Source organism: Strix uralensis, chromosome 13 (genome assembly GCF_047716275.1).
Source record: "Strix uralensis isolate ZFMK-TIS-50842 chromosome 13, bStrUra1, whole genome shotgun sequence".
NCBI classification, from domain to species: domain Eukaryota; kingdom Metazoa; phylum Chordata; class Aves; order Strigiformes; family Strigidae; genus Strix; species Strix uralensis.
The window spans coordinates 2,594,678-2,614,041 of record NC_133984.1 but is presented as its reverse complement, the minus strand read 5'-3'; the positions used below and the strand labels follow the sequence as shown (position 1 = coordinate 2,614,041).

At 43.5% G+C, this 19,364-nt stretch overlaps 1 protein-coding gene across 1 annotated transcript; it reads right to left on the bottom strand.

Moving 5' to 3' along the window:
* Positions 1-1,412: 1,412 nt before the first annotated feature.
* LOC141949230 (transmembrane protein 182-like) lies at positions 1,413-17,845 on the bottom strand. Its single transcript, XM_074882580.1, has 5 exons — positions 17,639-17,845; positions 14,952-15,069; positions 12,782-12,880; positions 10,023-10,160; positions 1,413-2,281 (listed from the first exon to the last, which is right to left on the bottom strand). The coding sequence occupies exons 1-5, from the start codon at positions 17,789-17,791 to the stop codon at positions 2,052-2,054; spliced, it is 738 nt and encodes a 245-aa protein (XP_074738681.1). The 5' UTR covers positions 17,792-17,845; the 3' UTR covers positions 1,413-2,051.
* Between the last annotated feature and the right edge of the window lie 1,519 nt (positions 17,846-19,364).

Below are 19,364 nucleotides of genomic sequence, written 5' to 3'. Positions count from 1 at the left end.
TGACATTAAACTAAATTTTTTAAAGAACAGATGGAGAAAGTTAATAAATATTTCATTCTATAATATAAAACTCACTTCTATATTCACAACTTCAGGGATCCTCAGCTTCACAGATATCAATAAGTCTGATGGATTTCTTGCTGCATTCTCATTCTTCTGCCCTGGTGTCTCTTATGGGATCATCATTTCTGCATGCTTGGATTGTTTTATGGGATCAGTGAAAGGCAAGTGACTGTAAATCTTGACCTCTTCTGCTCCTGGATTATATACTTTTATTCTTTGTGACCATAAGTGTTCATCTCTACACTGAATAGATAATTAAATGACAAAAATTATTCAAAGGGAATTTATAGTGAGAAATTATCACTTGAAGAACTGATAGGGCACAGGCATAACCCAAGGAGATATTATGAAAAAAACAGTTTAGAATGGCCAAATAAAACACTAAACTATCTGTGTATTTGTAAATGTCATGAAACATGTCTTCACTGGGAAAACCCATGATTTTTACCTGTATACATCAATTCTCTTCAAACAAAATTTCTATTAATGGAAAACAGTGTGAATTTTGCTTAAGATGTGCAGACCAAGCCTGTTATTCATACAAAAGAACTAGTCTTTACATATGGGAATTACAATTTCTCACTATATTTATGCCATGAATCTTGTAAAAGAATAATTAGAACTTGCTCCAAAAGGAAAGAAATGCCAGCCTTGAATAATATTTTACGATGAGCATTAACAAACATTTTTATACTGCCAACAATCTTTCTAGAAGAGATTTACATTACATTATTAATTAACTATACTGAGTCAATAGTATGACATAAAGCTCGGGAGATATATGTCTAGCACAAAGTATGACATTCGTGAGAACGGCATGCATTTTTAGGAAGTTTGATTTCAAATTTATGCAAATGAGTTCAGCAAGCAAGGGCCCAACAAACCACTTCAAAGCATCAAAATCCAGCCTGAAAAACATGACAAGATCAAATCTTTGTCATTTCTCAAGTGTCTTTGCAAACCTCTGCATATAGAGTATAAATTACTTCACCTCCAGTACCTCAACAGTTTGGTGTAGAATTAACATGCATTACTCTCCGTAGGACCACTGCAATCTGTCAGACAACGTATACCTGAGCAATTGCAAGAATTTAAAAATATCTAAATGGTATATAATTTGTCTTTTCGGAGCTGCACCTGTAGAATATAACAAGGTCCCACGCTGAGCTGGCTGACAGGGTCTACCATAACAAACAAAATAAAAAATAACTGTGATTGTTCCTACTTCCTTTCCCCCAACTCTGACCATCTTCCATTTTTTGGGTTGCGAATCCCCACAACACTGCATCCAGGGAAAATATTAAAAGCACAGTAATGTGGTGCTGTAAAGAAACACTAATTAATTCATGTTAGGTTTCATGCCACAGAAATTGGTTTATTCACTCATTGAAAGTTAGGTTAGGTCCAGGTACATTTGTATCATCAGAATCAGGGCTTTTAAGGAAAAAAAAAAGTTTCTCATGTTTCCCGACATCCCATTAAAATGGTTGTCCTTTGACATCAATTAGAGCCAGCTAAAAAAAAAAAATCATCCTTAATTGCTTTTCAGAAATAGACATTATAGCATACACCGCCACAGCCAGATTTGATTACCTTTTACAAGAAACAAGGATGCTGGGAATGCTATAAAACTCCAGCTCTGCTGAATATGGATGCGTGGCTCTGCTGACAGAAACAGGAGCTGGGGGAGCTGCTTTCCACAGCGGCGGCACTTCCTTGGGCTGCAGAGAAAAACCCATAGACACATCTAAATTTCTCAAAATTGTATAAAAATGCTGAAGGGGGATGTTCAGCTGGCTGGCTTTGGATGGACAGTGGTTGGATGCTCAGTGCTCCACCCCTGCCTCCACATAAGTGTGAGTGTAATCATGCACCTATACCAACAATTGCAGCTACAAAACGATCTAGTCCTCAAAACTTGTGAACATTTCATTACAAGGAGCATCACCAATTTTCTCAAAAGGCTTTCTCAGCGTGGCAAATTTGTCTTACTCCAGGGACTTCATAATGTCTCTGCCGATCAGGTAGAAGAGGAGTCCAGAAAGTAAAACCAGGGGCACTCCCGCTGCGGCGAACATGAACGACCACCCATAATACACGTGCACGGGTACATCGTCCGTGCACTTCTCACTTCTCTCCAGAAGGATGTACTTCTGAAAATCAGCGGCAAACTCCTTCCAGATCACAAAGAGAAATATGAGCAGGAGAAATAAGCCTCCTGGAAAGAGAGACAAAGATGAGTTATTCTCTGCATGTGAAACACAGGAATGAAACTGAGAAAAGACCACAACAGATTTCCATTTATTCTTGCAGGTCCTTTGCATCAAAGCCTAGTGTTGCAGAATTATTGTTCATGACATTGCTCTGCAGGCTCCTGTGAAAGCCAAGCTCACCACAGGAGAGACCCACACCACCGCAACCAGCTCCTGCCCAGCCGCAGGCACACCGACACCTCATGCTTTAACCGCTACCGAGGGCTCCGTTACAGCTGGATACGGCCACGGAGAAACCATCATGAACACAGCTGATATTCTCAGCAGGGATCTGCATGAGGCTAGCTCTGCATTCCGGTCTTAAAGGTGGGTCAGTTTGCCCTTTTTATTTTTAATTTGTCTGAGTGAGAAGGCGAGACTAAGACTTTTTTCTTTTTTTGTCTACCCTTCCAAGTAGTGTCAGATCCACACTCCACCAGAAAAGCAAAGATACAGAGATCAGTCCTGCTGATGACAAGCGTTCTCCAGCATCGGACCTGCTACCCCCGGCACCAGTGCAAGCAGAGCCTGTGCAGACGCTGAGCAGCTGCTGCAGCTCGTGGCAGCTCCCCTTCACGCCTGGTGTTACCCCTCCTTAAACTGAGCTTCGCAAGCAAGTATTAAAACACATGGCAAGGAGTATAGATGCTGCTGTTTTGCAGAGAAATAACACATAATAGAGGGGAAAAGGCATGTAGCCATGAGGTATTAATCTCAGATGGGTTACTAAATAACAGAATAATAAAAAGAATAATAAACAGCTTATACCATGAGGCTAGAAAGTCTTTTCATTGGCAAGTGAGACCTCCTTTGACCTCCCCTGGAGCCAGGCGGGAGGAGAGCCAAGGCCACACTCCAGCCTGAGCAACGAGTGCAAGGTCAGCACCTTGCTTAGCAAGGGTTCTCTCTCCTCGGAGCCTCCCAAGCCTTGCAGGATGCCTGCGACCCAAATAGCAGATCTCCCGTGAGACCTCGCCATCTCTTATTTCCAGATGCATACCCGTCGAAGGTCAGCGTCTACAGGAAGAGCTCGGTCACATCTGAAAAGCACGTGGCAAACAGGCACCTCCTGGGCCCGGTACAGTCCCCGGTGGGTTTGGGGGCTTCGGTGACTTAATAGGAACCTCCTTTCCCCATAATTCAAAGTGATGGAGGTCGGAGGCTGCAGGTCTAGCTCCCCCGTGTGAAGCAGATGACAAAAAACTAGCGTGGCCCCAATATTATTTACTGTGTCGCATTAAAGAATATGTACAGTGCACTTTAAAGTCAACATATATTAAAACTAAATAGTGACGGTGTGTTGACAGATCTGAAAGCACTTCAATAATATCTGATCTTGCTACTTCACAGCTAGAAGCTTCCTATTTTTAAATGGTGCCGTATAACATATAGATATACACACACACACACACACACATATATGAAAGAAATACATCACAGATTACAATATTTTTATAGTAGAAGTAAACAGCTCAAAACTAATTTACTTGACAAGTTACCACACAGTTTTCTGGATGTGTTGTGGCTTCTGTTGGATTTAACTTTTCCCCTTGAAATTTTTAAATCAGAGGTAGCTTGTACTATCTTTAATTATTCTTCTTGGCAGCTTATACACTACAAAATCCAACTCCCATGCTAAGCAAAGGAGTGGGTAAAGCTTGACATTGATATATCTGCTTAGCAATGGTAGTTACTGAAACCTTGGTCAGAGAAAACAGGTCAGTGTTTAACTGTGTTTCTGCTTATAATAGATATAAGCGCATCTGCTGCTACAAACCTCCGCTTCACATCTTGCAGCCAAAAATGAGACTTCCGTGAAGGTACAGAGCGTTCAAAGTCCTCTCTAGGTATTATATAGAAGTTGAAGCTACCCAGCCTAAGCTGTCATGACTATTAAACAGCCTCCTATACCCTAAGCCTGCAAATTGCATCTTAATGATCAAAACTTGGTGTAACCATATGAATATACTTTACATCACCACACACTGCTATTTCAAGCCATTCTCCCTTACACGGAAAAGTCCTTATGGTTGCTGGAGAGGCAGGCTAGGAGTTAAACAGCAGCTGTTGTAACATTTGCATGTTCATTGAGATTTTGATACCACTTGAAATTAAGTGCACAAATAAATATTTTACACTTAATATGATAGTTGTATGCTTAAAATACCAATTATTCTACTATAAGAAAACAATTGCATGTTTAAATAGTCACATGTCCTTTACAAAATACAATATATTGATAAGAAGGCAATTAAGTCTTTATTACTGATGTAATTTAAAATTAAATTAATTAGATAGCAACTGAACCTTGAAAAGTGCTCTTTTAAAGATCAATTTCTATTTCATTAACTTATAATACCTACCGTAAGAGATGCAAATGAAAACGTAGCCCCAGTGGGACAGAGGTTACGGGCACAGTAGCGTACTTCTGAATTCTCCTACTTTTCTTTAAATAACCAGGGGGTTTGCGTTGAATTGTCCCAGCCTCATTTATTGAAGCAATCAGATTAAAACCTACCAATTCTTACTGAGGAGGGTGTGGGGAAGCCCCGTGAGAGGGTGGCACCATCCCTGAGTGCACCAGGAGCTAAGGATGGGGAAATGGTCCCTCCCCTCACCCCAGGAGAAGTGCCAGGTCTGGGTATGGAAGGATTTATTATTAAACAGGTACTGGAGGTGATGGCATGGCCACAGCATCTAAATTAAGAACATTTTCACACTCTGGAAAAATGACAAGAAAATGTAAAGTAAGCAGCCTTCTTCCCTGGAATAATTACAGCTGAGTGGTGAGGAGTCCCTGGGATTTACACCATCTCCTCGGCGAGAAAAGAAAATCAAAAGGGCAGGTGAAGGCGAAGAAGGACGGTACAAGCGCAGAAAGGGCAGCTCACTGAAAACTGTTCAGCAAAAAATTGCTTACTTGGAACAATCACAAGTATTCATGAAACTGCCTAAAATTTGTCACGCTTTCAAACATTAGTAGACTCTTCACAATGAGAAAATCAGGATGTTTCACTCCCATGTGACCAAAGTAAGTGTTTGGCATTTTATTTTGGATTTTTCATCTTTTGAACAGGTCTTACTTTACCACCTCCTTTTTGGGGCTTTTAGTCTTGGCCGCAGCAGAACGATATCTTCATTTCCTGTCAGCCCCAAATCAGTTTGTACAGAGACAGACTTCTTCCTGCCTTGGGCAGCAGAATGAAAAACTGAAAAAAAATCTAGTTTTCTGTCCAAGAAGTGAGCCTGGCATTGGTGCATACACCTGAGACACAGGACGTGTGTTGGGTTTGGGTAAGTATAAGTGAGGACCTCAATAAACAAGACCAACCCCATGCTCCTCTCAGCATCCCTATGGTTTCTATCACTGGAAAATTAGCCAAGTGATCTCTTTCTCTCCCTTTCCTTCTGCCTCTGTTCATTAGGATGGTACGGAAAAAAAATTAACTGCAAAACTCCGTCTCAATGCTGATGAGGTCAATGGCATCTTCTGGGGAGGGACTAATTGCAAGAAAATTGAAGTGGGGTATTAAATCTTTCTCCTTCGTACACTGCTAACTGCAGGACAACAAACCCTGGTGCTTCATCTCCCCCTCCCAGGAGGGCTGCACCTTCGTTGTGAGTAAATTGGAGTCGGGCTTTTTCTTTCTCGCACTTTATATCCTTGTGACACCTTTATAGCTGCTAATTGTAGGGACAGGTGAGTGAACTCAATCTTTAACTCTTATTCTGTGGAAGCTACTGAACTTTCGTGTAATCTGCTAATTATGAGAATAATGAACTTTGACTCATTCGCCTTTCTCACTAGTTGCCTCTTAAGGATGTTAATAACGAGGAAATGGAGGGGTGACCTTCAGCTGCCCTTCCATAACTGTCAGTCTTTACTGCATGTGGGGAGCCTGAGATTGCCAAAATGGAGATGCTTGATTTGGGAAGTGGAATCTGAGCACAAAACTCAGCACTTTAACTCACAGGACTGGCAAAGCTGCCTTTTTTTTTTAATGCAGTCAGCTCATGCTGAAGAGCATGACCACAACACGACTCCAAAAGCTCAGGAAAGGCTTTGTGCTCACGGCCTCAGCGATCTCGGGGCTGCGGGATGGTGCGAGCATGCCTGTGCATGCCATGTAAGTGGGGATGGTGGAGAAACAGCACCGGCACCGCAGCGGCTGAAGAAGTGTGGAGTGTACATGGTTCATCCTGTATCTGTGCTTTCCAGTGTAAGGCGAGCTTATAAAAAGCTCCTCTTTGGGTTGCTTAACACTACCTGTGTTACGCATCGTTATTGCTTGCTTTGAAAACTCACCGTACGCTCACGCTTTGCCTGTCCGCTCCCTCCAGAGCAGCTTCCTCCCCCCTGAGCAAGCCACCAGGTAGAGCTCAGGTCATTTTTCCACTGAAGCCTACAGCTATGCAGCTGGTCCAAACGTATTAAGGCAGCACTAGGAGCTCAGTAATTGCCCTAGGTCTGGATGAAGCGTGGGCTCACTTCTAAGCTTGGTCTCTAAAATCCCCAAAGAAATGAAAACCCAGGAGCACAAGCACAGAAAACTGAGGAGTACAAGTACAGAAAACCAAGGAGCACAAGCAAAGCTGTCTCAGTAATTCAAACCATTTCCAGAAGCTGCAGTGCAGCGTTCACTCGGCCCTCTCGGTGACATTGTAGTGATAATTAATCATATTGTCATCTGACTATTGAAACAAGGGGACAATTAGTCACCAGGCAGATCTGCCTCCCCCTTGCAAGCACCAAAGCTAAGTCTGCGATGGCAAACGTTAGAAGGAAAGCAGCACGCCGGCTATTTGCTCGTGCAGTTGGGGTGCTTTTGGGAGCAGGCTGGCAAGGATAACTGCTCAGCTGGGGAGGTAGATGTGCAAATGCAAGCAGCAGCAAATGTCAGATGGGCTCCGGCTGTATTTCCCAAGTCACCCAGAAGAGGAAATCAAGGGGGATGGCTCCAGTCCTTTGAAAGGGCTCTCAGAAATGCCACCCACCGAGCACTACATTTGTTACGGTAGCTGGCAGACAGTCAGATTTGTCCTCTTGAAAGTACAGTAATAAAAGGCATCTTGGAGAGGTAACCCAAGGAGACCTAATTGAGCGATAACAATCTTCACCCTTAGGCGTTGAATTCCCCCTTCGTGACAGAGGGGCACACGTAACTCCTCCAGATCATGTCAGGCTGGTTATCCATAAATGTGCTTGGGAGTGCATTTGCACCGGTAATATCTTCAGAGGCTTTCGGTGGCAAATGTTGCATCATTTTGCAATGATTAACCAGGGCTGTGATGTCACGACCTCAGCATGGGCTGCTGCCAAAAGGGGCAGAGGGAGTTTACGGACAGAATAAAGCTGCATCTAAAGGATGCCCTGAGAGGCTGGGGCATCTTTCAGCCATGATGCCCCATCTCACCATCTGACTACCAGACCATGTTCCTACTCTACACATTGCCAGCATTTTCACACTTCCTCAAGGAGAGATCATTTCTGCAAGGGAGGTTAATTAACATTGACCCATAGGCCATGATTAGAAGACAAGACGCGCTTTCTCCTGCGTTGTCTCTCTCCATCCCGCTATCTGAAGGAAAGGGATGGCTAGGGAGTTGAAGCTGTGTTAAATCTATTGTTCCTACTGCTTAGTGCAATTATGCAAAATATTTTTAGAAGGGATAGCAAGAAAATAACCATGGAGGCAGGCATCCTGAATCCATCAGGAAGTCAGTGTCAAGCAGGATCCAGAGGTTTGAGTTCAGGATACCCCCACCCCCCAAAAAAGGATCAGTTGAAACTCTAAGCAAACTTTGCTGAAAATGCTGAAATACTATTTCATTCTCCTAGCTATCATTTAGATTGAAAATACAGCAGGAATTCTATTTCAGCTGAACTCATTCCTCCTAATGACAGTTAATAACAATGATTGCTGTTCAGATTGAAACGGCTTTAATACAAACTTCAATTTAAACAGCAGCATCTTTGTCTAATGCCAAGAGGTTTATGTGATGCATAATCAGCTCTTCTAAAAAGTGTCACATTCTATGCCCTAGCTTTTTAATCAAGAAGTAGTCAAATAAAGTGCAGAAACAATGAAAAAAAAAATGAATACAGTGATTGAGTATTACTTGACACCCTTTTCTGTGTGATATTTTATTTATCTGGCCAGTGTCAGAAGGTGATTGATCTCAGGTTTTCTATTTGGGCTGAAAGTTGAGTGTTTTGAAGAAATAGGGCTTTAACTGAGGTAGCCAGAGTGTCACATGTGAGGGAATTCAAATATTCGGCCCTAGTCTCACAAGAAGAGATGACTTCAATGTACACACATGTCAAGTGGCCAACACTACTCAGTAGAAGGCATTGGTACCTGATGGAGATCTGATAACAAGACCGTTGCACTCCCACAGGAAATCCGTGCGTGAAAACCACATGAAATTTGCCTTTAGAATAATTAAACCCAACCAAGTATTTATTAAACTATATAAGAAAGAAATAAGCAGATACCCCCAGGCTTGCTGCCCTCCCTTCAGTAACTGAAGACCTGGAGGCAAATGGAAAATTGGATAAAATGCAAAGTGAATTAGCAAAGGCACATAGGGTCAAATTGGTTTAGAGCCTTCCCAATTTTTTAGACAAATAGATAGATGTCATCTTCCTTCATGCTGGAGGAGATAGAAATTAGGAAAGAAGCTATAAAATGGATAGGGATCTAAATAATGGGAGAAAAGAGTAAAAGGTAATAATAGCAGGGCATGGTGAGATTGGAAGTTCCTCCAGGGTCAGTGTTGGGACCTTCCTTGTTAAATATTTTCATGAATGTTTTCAACCCCCAAAAACTTGGTCATACTCAAAGCCCAGACTGGAGGAAAGATGTTGGCTTGTGTTTGATTCATGCTGTATATGAGGAAGCAGGACCTGGTGTGCTATCCATAAATAAGCAGTGGTTTTTCAGAGAAAGGCCTGACTTCATTATGAAGTTCTTCACTTGGCATGGCTCAGCTGAGCTCCAGCCCTTAGCTGCTTGAGTCACAAAAAAGCTTTTTTCTGAGTTTGAGTCACTGTTATAAGTCAAGTATTTCTACTAGTTAAGCCAGTTATTCCTTCTCAAATACAGAAAAGGAAAAAGCCCATGTGATAATTCAGTGGAATCATTTGTAATGGCAGTGGGAATAACGAATAAATGCCTATTTTTAATTCATTTTCCTGCTGTGCCACCGCTATATCTTTTCAGGTTTTATTAAGCCAGCCCTCCCATTTTGAGTCGCTGGGTACGCCTTTCATCACTCAGTGGGTTTCCAGCTCTAACGGATGTTAGCAGCAGAGACAGGAGAGGCCCAAATGCAAAGACTGACTTAGGGGAACAGAGCGTGGCTGACTGCTGCCCAGGGTTAACGCAGCTACGGACTTTATTAAAATAAAAGGCTCTGCTCCTCTGGGTTGCATAGAAGAGTAGGAAAAAAAAAAAAAAATATTTTTCCCAAAACCCAGCCTCCCTAGGACTAAGGACTATCTTGCTAAAGCTTGACTGAGCATAGAGGTTTAATTGCAGTGGGGGAAGAGGGAAATCATTTACTCCAAGTCAGCGCAGCTCCCATCAGAGCCCCCATCTCCCCCGCCAGTGCCTCACCCCGGCTGCCTCCCGGTCCCCTGCACACACCAAGCGGAGCTTGGCCGCTGCGTTCCTGCCCCAGCCATATCCCGGTACCGCCGCTTACCCGAGGCGAGGAGGAATCCACCTCCCACTTTGTAGGACCGGGGGCTGACGAAGGGCACGCCGCACACCAGCAGCAGCCCTCCTACCAGCCCGGCGGCGACCGCCAGCATGATGAACGCCGTCCAGAAGCCTCTGTACACTGCACGGTCAAAAACAGTAAAGTCAGGGAAAGGAGAGGAAAAGCAGTTTTCTTCAGTCCATGCTTAACTCCTGCTTCAGCAAAAGCAGTAACCTGTAAAGCTGCTCACGTTAGGCAGAGCTGGAGCTCCTGCTTTGCTAAGTCCCTGCTGCGGCATGGGTGCGATGTGCCTGGAAGCAGTGTAAGTTCAGGTTGAATGTCGTGCCCTACATAATGGGATTGGAATGAGTACAAGGGGTTGGAAGGGCTTGCCAGGGAAGCACGCCACAAAAGGGGGTGAGAGTAAAGGACACCGTGCTTAGCTGTGCCTGTGGGGAATGGAAGAGCTTGGCAAGAAAGGAAAGAAAATAGCAACATTTGGGGAGATGGAATCAGACCACATCTTTGTTCCATTTTAATTAACACTTACAGAAGGTGCCAGGTTCCTAGTTTAAAATAAAGACAGTTTTTGTTAGCAGGACTGCAGGGAAAACGGGAGCTCATGATTTCCCCCATTAATGACCATGCTTGACTCCAAGTAAGAGAACAAGGCAAGAGAACAGCTGCCTCTTCATCCACTGAATTTGGGGGGTTTGCTGTGACTTCATGTAGTCACACCAGCCAGAGCCGAGCAAGCCTGCGTCCCTCACATCCCACAGGATGGGATGCAGCACACTAATTTCAGTCTCCCAGTAGCCAAGTCTCTTCCAGCCACTGCCATAAACCTTGGCCAAAGGTGGTGGTCTTCAGGCAGAGACTCTCTGATACCCTGCTCCCCGTTCCCCTGATTTATCTGATCCCCTCAAACTGCTACATCTCGCTCTGCCTCTTGTTTTTCAGAAGCGCTAGTTAGAGAGATTTAAGCTGAGCGCAAGCAAGTCGGTAATGCTGAAATGATTCACACTTGAAAGAAAAATGATACAGAAAAGATGCGTTTTACTCATTTTAAACCATTTTGTCAGGAGAGCCACTTAGGGAAAGATAAGTATCTTGAACTCTCCAAAACCACAGAATTCATTTTCATGTTTAACCTCCCGTCACCCGTTTCTCTCAGGGAGCCTAAGAGGATGCAGATAAGCCAGAATTATCTCTGGAGCAGGTAATAGCTGGAGGACCCCTCTTCTTGGACGGCCTCCTGTTTTGTCATCATTTGCATGCGAGGACGGACTGGCTTGAAATAAAATGAGTGTTAACAACAGAAGTACCTGCTCTCTGCAGATGTCTGAGGGCTTTGCAGTGGGGTTGGTGCAGCAGAAGAGCCCAACACTCCCACTGCCCTATAAATGTGGGTGCTGAGATATCCTCATCTCCCCAGGGATCGTAGCACTGAGGTGAATTGGCAGAGCCCTGCAGCACCCCAGGGTGCAGCCCCTGCGCAGAGCCTGCCCCCAGCACCCTCCTGGGACCCGTCCCAACAGGCATTTCTGTGAGGCAGCTGAAGAGGGTTTCATAGCAAGGGCTGACGGGCAGGGACAGATGCTTCCATGGCCCTTTATTTAGTACGGAAAACATAGTGCGTTTATCAGCGGGATCATTCAGAAACTAGACGTCATGCCTGCCTCTCCTAAGCTGAAAAAATCCCACCGGTTAACCCACATGTTTGCTGCACACAGCCTGCAACGGGCTCCTCCTCCGCCTGCCGACAGGTCCCTTGTATCCAACTGACACTACGGCGTGTTCCCTGAGGCAGGAATCCTGCACAGCACAGCACAAGAAACTAGCTGCTCTCCCTCACATGCTCCTACTGACAAATGTTTCTTTTTTTTTAATTAATTCCTCATAAAAAAAATAAAAAATAAAAATAAAAAAGGTACTGCTAAAGGCTAAGGAAAAGGTCAAGATGTTTGTTTGTGCAGTATGCCTGCCCCAGATCCCCGGAGGCAATGCAGAGTGATGCACACTATTTAAAGAAATCAATTCATTTCAAAAAAGATCATGGCATTAATTCTAGCTGCTGCCACCAATTTAGCAAATTAAAATTCCTAACAGCAGCTGATTCATTAAAGAACTCTGAAAATATAGAGAAACATAAATAAAAAGGGAACCAGTTGAAAGGAGAGCTCTCCAACTGTGCCATATTCGGTGTGTTAAAAATAAGCCAGTCACCTACATGGATCTTCTAACAACTCGGTCTTTAACTGATTTTCCAGTGTTTGTTTATTTTGCCTTGCAACAAATCAACACCAGAGCTCTCCCAGGAAGCCAGACTGGAAACAAATCAGCACTGGGCTGCCACAAACCTGCAGCCCAGGAGAAATTACTTTTCTTGCTTGCCCACAGAGTCTGGATTTGGCCATGGGGTTGAAGCCCTTTGTCTCCAGCTCCTCCCAGTGAGCGATGAGGTGGGAGGGAGTGGATTTAGCATCCTCCCTTGCTCGTAGGAGTAGGTGCTGAGCACCCAGTGGGAGGGTGCATGGCTCATGGCCAGGCATGGCTGGGTCTGGAGGAGAGAAGATGTGGGAGAACATCTCGATGTGCTCATAGCCTGGGGCAGTCAACTAAGCAAGGCCGTTTTCCAAAAGTCTTGGTCACACTTGGCCACATGCATTTACAATGGGAGAACCACAGCACTGACACACATTGTAAATCTCTGCCCGATCGCTTGGGAAAGGAGCTCCGGGGGGAGGAGGCAAGAAACCCACCTGCAGTTGTGTCGTAGGAAGGGTGGGGGAAAGGTCCAAGAGCAATGGGCATGGGAAAGAGGTAGCCATGCATGCAGAACTTGGGGTGTGCTTGGCTAGCTGAAAAAGAACAACAAAAAAAATTAATCCCTATTTGCTTTTCTTTTTTTGCAAAATCACAGTTATAGCATTCAGATGGCAAGGTATTATTCTGCAAAACCTACAAAACCCTCACTGAAATCAGAAAGCTGGGGAGTAAAGACAGATAGTAAATCCTGGTCAGAAAGAAAAAAGAAAAAGAAGAATGATGAGAGAAAGGAAATATAAGAGGATCTGAGACTGCTACCCTTACATCTTCTCATCTTCATAACCTGAGTCTGAGGTGGACATAAATAATGAAAGATGGAGCAACTGAAATCAGTGTAAATATTCCCATTGCTCTTTTCCTCCAGAAAATGTGTCAGATGGTCTGGAAGGGACAAAAGTATTTGGGTACCAGAACAAGCTCCCTCACAAGACCTCCAGTTTGTGAGAAGGGAAAGCACAATTAGAATGGAAGTGCCCCATCAATATTAATACCATTGAGGCTTATCATGATTAACGGTAATAGAATGAATGTTAAATGAATTAATTAATGGTTGGCCACTTATTTAAATATGTTCCCCAGCTCAAAGGAACACTTTATAATAGGTGGACATTAGTTCATGCTAAATTGACTATGGAGTACCTATTGAATTAATTATTACATTCATAAGAGCAGCAAATTAATTTGCCATGATCAATCCTATTATAATAAATACCTAAAGAAGTAACACAAATTTGCCAGTTATCAGTAAGAGTCATTTTACTTCAGGTAACATTATATTATATCATGCATTTCCATATAATGTAATTAGATAGCAAACTCACTCTCTCAAGCCTGTCCTTTTTTATCAAAAAATTTCTGTATGAAAAATCTCATGTTGTTCAGCTGAACAGTGGCAGTAACTGTTCCTGCAAGATTTTAGAGGAAACACAGGTCAGGGACTGGTGGACAGCAAAGTCATCTGAAATTTTAATCACTGCAGAGTAAATTTATTGTGGGAATCTGCATTATCTGCAGCCAAATGCCCTACGAGACGATCACGCTGCTTCACAGGCACGTAAGTATCTTTGAGCAGACTGAAACCCCAGCAAGCACAGGGTCAAGGCTTTTGCAGCGTTTAAAACCTTTGCAGAACTGTTTAAAATCTCTTTTTTCCATCCCCAATACTCCTCTAGGGTTGCAGCATCCCAGGGAAAGGCTGTCCTCTAATTCCCCACTGCGCGCTAACGCGGGCGAGCCGGCTGCTGGCTTGGCCGCCGGCGGGGCTGGTGCCAGGCCTGCTGTGGGGTGGTCTCACTCCTTTGCTCTTTCTGGTGGGAGCACCTGGTTCACTGGACCAAGACCCCACACTTCACTGCACGTGGGCCACCAGGCAGCACCAACTGGTGTCTCAGAACAGGTTTCACCTTCTCCTTCAATTTTTTTTTTTTGAAGAGTGAATGTGCTTTCAGAAAAAAACATGATTTTGCATAATCTCTGTTTATTCACACGTGTAATTTCGATGACCTTTAAAAGCAAAACAGGCAAGATCTTACAATAAAGGTCTTGTGTGCTTAAGAGCATAAAGACATGTGGTTACGGCTCTCCATGGCCCACCACTGCCCACTGCTAGAGGTCCTGAGCACCCAGGGAGAGCACACTCATGCACGTCCAGCCTTCCCCGTGCTGAAATGAGTGGGAGGTGGGAATGCTCAGCATCCCAGTGGCTGAAAACGCTGACAGAAGAGCAGTGCTAACGGCCAGGAAAGACATGGGCTCAAATTTAGCAGCCCTTAGCTGAAAACAAACATCAGGAGGTATGAGGCGGGGAGGGGAGAGTTGTCCTTGCTGGTGGAAGCCACCTCTCCAAAAGTAAGTGATATATTAAATGGCATCAAGAGTTTCCTACATTTCTGTGAACAATCCTCTGAGAACAAAATCCAAGTCAAAAAAAAAAGAGCATAGAAAGGGTGAGCCAAGTTTGCTTTTGATAGAGAGACAATGAGAATGAAAAAAAAAATGAAAAAAGGTCAACTGCCTCCTCATCCCTGGGAGCCCTTTTGTGCTTGTTTGCAATTCAAACACTGAGCAAATGCTGTGGATGTGGTGCGGTGGCATTGTACTCACTGTACCAGAAGGTCCAGATGGTCTCTGGGTAGCCCTCGCCAAAGAACCAGCACCTCCAGAAGAAGCCCTCATGATGGAAAGTGAGGATCTCCTTCCTGGCCTCTGCTGGTGTTTCAGCCTGTGAAGAAATGAAAGCCCAAGCTGATACAGGGATGATCATGGCAGAAAGGTGGAAAGTGTGTATTTTTTGCTTAGAGAGTTGCTGGTTTCCTTTTTTGTTGGGGTTTTCATTTGTTGTTGTTTGAGTTGGTTTTGGAGGGGATGGGGAACACAGAGGCAGCTACTGTCCTTGACTTTCTGCCATATCACAGCTACAACATGTTCTGATAACAAATCGTCCTCCAGACCTTCACAGGACAGATTTTCTTTCTTTAATATCTTTAAACCACTGATTGCCAGAGCTGGACACATATGTTGGGGAGCAAAGTATTCTGGGTGTATTCTACTTCTTAGACACTTTCCTTAAATAAATGTTATTGCTGTTGTAACCAGTAGGAAGCAGGTTGATTACCAGGTGAACAATTTTAGGTGTGACCCAATGCAATAGTTCTGATGTCCTTGCTACTCTGCAGGATCCATGTATGGTCTGGTTTAACCCCAGAAGCCCAACTCTAACACTCCCAGTGAGCCTCTTCCAATCATCAGCCCAACGGTTTCCTTCTTTCTCTCCCTCTGCTGAGCCCAGTAGAAGTTATGCTAAATTTAGGTGAGACAAATTACCCTGCTCACACCAGTCTTCTCATAGACTACGATAGTGATGTTGAGATTTTTTTCTTTTTTATGAGTCTATTTCAACCCCGTGACCAGACCTGTGAGCACAAGGTTTAGGTCTTCTCAGAAGGGAGGATATTGCAAAGTTGAGCATTGGACTATTTACAAAAAACTTATTAAAACTATAGCCAAAAGCAATTTTATCTTTATCACACACCGTTTAGTAAAGGAGACATGACTGCTACAAAATTACATTTTGCGGAGGACGGAGAAACTCCATACGGGATTGAACCCTGTGAACTAGAGAAAGCAGACGGGACTCAACAGGGAGGTGCTAGAGATACTTCCCTCGCCTCGAGAGTTTTATGCGTCAAGTTATGACCAATTCCAGAGCTCTGACCTGATTCTCCTTTTACTTTCAGGAGAAAAGACCAGCTATGACAATGGTAACAGCCCTCAAACTTCATCAGCTGGATGGCTGCTGACTTTGTGCATCTACGGCACATTTAATCGCTCTCTGGCAGATACTCAAGACCATCCTTATCTGTAAGGGACAGAATTTGCCAGTTTAAGAAAGGGCAGAGAAGGTAAAAACACAGCCTGCCGTACACAACTGGTAACTGAAATAGAAATAATAGAAACAGTGTCTGAAATAGAAATAAAATAGCTCAGAGGAAGAGTAAGAGCAGTTCCTATTTCTGCCTGGTGCTTTTGAAGTCGCTCTGCCTTAGTGACAGGCACACTAAGACTTTGGCCAAGAGTGTATCTTAAATGTTTGAGATGCTTATTCATGTCGTGCAGTGCAATGTCTCTAGTCTCTCCCCTTTAAAAGACAACAGCACAAACAATAATCTGAAACAATTAACATTGTCATTTCCCAAGTGCACAAAAACTGAGCGGCGCTCCTCTGTTCGTGACTTTCTGACATCTCCGGGGCTTTACTGTGCTGCTTTAAACAGTAAAGACAGTGTCTTCTGCCTGGCAGTTTTTCTATCTTTTTTTTTTTTTTTTCCAATAGAGAAAGTCATTTGGAAACATGACTCAAGTGAACAGTGTCCTACATTTGATTATGGGATTCTAAAATGAAAGAAAATATTTCTTGCTGGCATCATGATGCTTACCCAGTGTGACTCACCACACCAGAAAAAAATCAAACCTAATTGGATTGAACTTTGAAGTAACAAAAAGTCTGCACACAACAAGGATCTTCCTGTCATTTTGTAATTGAAACCACACATTGATCGGCACAAAAACATTTCTGAAGAGTGGGTGGCTCAAGGAACTGATCTGGTTGTTAGTTCATTGAAAAGTTAGACAATAGCAAGTACAGCTAAAAATCAAACTTTCAAAAGGATCTATAAATGCATGATACTAGCAGTTAGCACTACAATACCAAATTGTCCTTAGAAAGTTACATTTCCTGCTAACTAAAATCCTATATAAATCTTAATTTTAAAAATATATAGGCCTTTTCATGTTAGATGGGCAGGAACTCTTTGTCTACTCTGTTCTGCGTCTGATGTTTGCTTTTGTTTTCTGTCTGTGCTGTAGTCGTATCACTTCAGATGTAAATGATTGCCAAGTCCTACACTTTAAAATATGAACTATTTTTAAATGAAGAAACTACAGAGGGAGAAATCTTTTAATGGCAAATATCAGGAGATATCTTTTGTCTTTAGAGGCAAATGCTGTCAACAAGTAAAGCTCTTACATTTTTACCTTTCATTCCCTAATGTTCATATCTGCCAGATTACAGGGGTGCTGTCTTAATGTTTCCTAGACACATTTTACTTCAGTCAAAATGCTAGATACTACGGAAAAGCTGCCTTGGATTGCAAAGGTAGCTCAGGCTGACGTTTTAGCAGGTTGCTTTCAATGAGCATATATATTGCAGATTTAAAACTTTAAAAATTTAAAATTTAAAATTATTTAAATAAATCAGTTTTTCCAAAATAAGACAATATTTCAGAGTTTACCTCCCCAGTTTGCAGAGTGCTATTCCCACGCTCGAAGACACCGCAGGTCTCTGTAGCTAGAAGCCAGTAATCCGTCCCAAAAGCGATGAGAAAGAGCAACACGCCGGTGCCGCCGAGGATCCCGGCTGTGAGGGCGGCTACTCCAGCCTTCATGGGGAAGCAGGTAGGCAGCAGAGTTGGAAATTAGAAAAGAAGAAAAACACTGAAGTTTCCAGGGTCACTGGAAGAGTGGAACGAGAGAAGTGCTATTTTTGGACATGGATAATAATCCTCTCCTGGCTGGTGAGAGTTTCAGTGGGTGGTGGGAACAGGACTAATAAAAGCAGCTGACCTGGCGTAACCAAACAGCTGTGGCGTTAAGGAACATGACAAATAGCTATTGAGACAGAGCAGGAAGATTTCCAAATAAACACATGGCCGTTCATTTCAGAAGAGCAGTGCAGAGAGCCCTCAGCCTTGGCCCGTCAGGAGCGTCTGTAGGTCACGAGTGGTTACGATGCAGAACTGCCCAGGACACTGGAGAGTTTTTAAAACCCCATTTGCCACATCCTCGCAAGTGCAGTGTAGAAGTGGCACTTGTGCAATATGCATCTCCTTCAGCTCCTGTTTCCTCTCAACAAAATGCTCATGCAGCTTTCACACAAAATAACCCCAGAGATCCAAGCAATAACATTAAAACATTGGTGATATCTTAAACACCTTGGCACTCTCAGAAGTGGTGCAACCAACCCATGCAAACACCTTTAGATCTGGCAGGTCCACATCTAGCTAGACATGAAGCATTAAAATCAGGTGTACATACCAACATACCTGGAGTGCCTTGCTCTGCAGCTGTAGAGAGATGTTCTCCCTCCTGCCATAGAAGAGCAGACTATATAGCATCCACACCCCTCCCACTGCCCAAGCCTGCTGTGGAAGAAGTGTCTCAGAGGGACGAGGACATTCCTGCATGGAATTTCATTGCCATTTGGTTCCTAATGTTTTTGTCTTCTGCTGAAGCATCTGCTGTAGATCACTGCCAGGAATGGGATGCCAGACTAGGAAAATTATAATTTCTGTAGAGCAATAACTATATTCCTGTAACATGCCAGGAGGCTGAAGGAGGAAATTTAAATTACAGTGAAAATTCAAGTTCTGGTTTTCTAACCTTAGCCTAAATCATGACCTGTTCTAAAGAGGGGGATAGATGAAGACATTGACTTCCTTATCCTATGGGATTTTGTGTTGCCAAATTAATTTCCAAATCAATTTAATAGTTAAAGATAACTGTGAACATATGGGTATCTCAGAGAAACTGCACACTGGTTAGGGAAACTGGAGAGGGTTGGGTAAAATTTTGACTACACTTCTAGCCAACTGTTGAGGCATATGGACTGATGAATATGCTCGTTCTTCTATGAGCACAATAGACTTTAAATTATAATAATTTACTCTATCCTCTGCATTGTTCTTTCTTAAATATTGCAGGGATAGCTTTTAAATAATACATTAGACCTCTCTTCCTCACTGTCACAGTGGCAGAGCTGCTGTTTGTTTAACTTGACTGCAAGCACGTGAGGCATCCCATCGGATCCAGGAAAGAGGTCCCTGCCCAAAGGAGTCCCCGCGCTGACACGTGGAGGAAAAAAAATGGTGGGACAGGTTGCAGACCTGTCATGCAAGGACAAAACTCTGCCACAGTCCCCACAGCCCTGTTATTTGGAGCTAGAGCGGGACTGCAAGGGGC

Bases quoted from the DNA above. Each gene is read 5' to 3' on its own strand.
- LOC141949230 (XM_074882580.1), bottom strand. From the start codon at position 17,791: ATGAAGGCTGGAGTAGCCGCCCTCACAGCCGGGATCCTCGGCGGCACC. The intron at 15,070-17,638 runs GTAAACTCTGAA...ATTTCTTCACAG, and splicing joins GCACTCTGCAAACTGGGGAG to GCTGAAACACCAGCAGAGGC. The intron at 12,881-14,951 runs GTGAGTACAATG...GTTCTTTTTCAG, and splicing joins CATCTGGACCTTCTGGTACA to CTAGCCAAGCACACCCCAAG.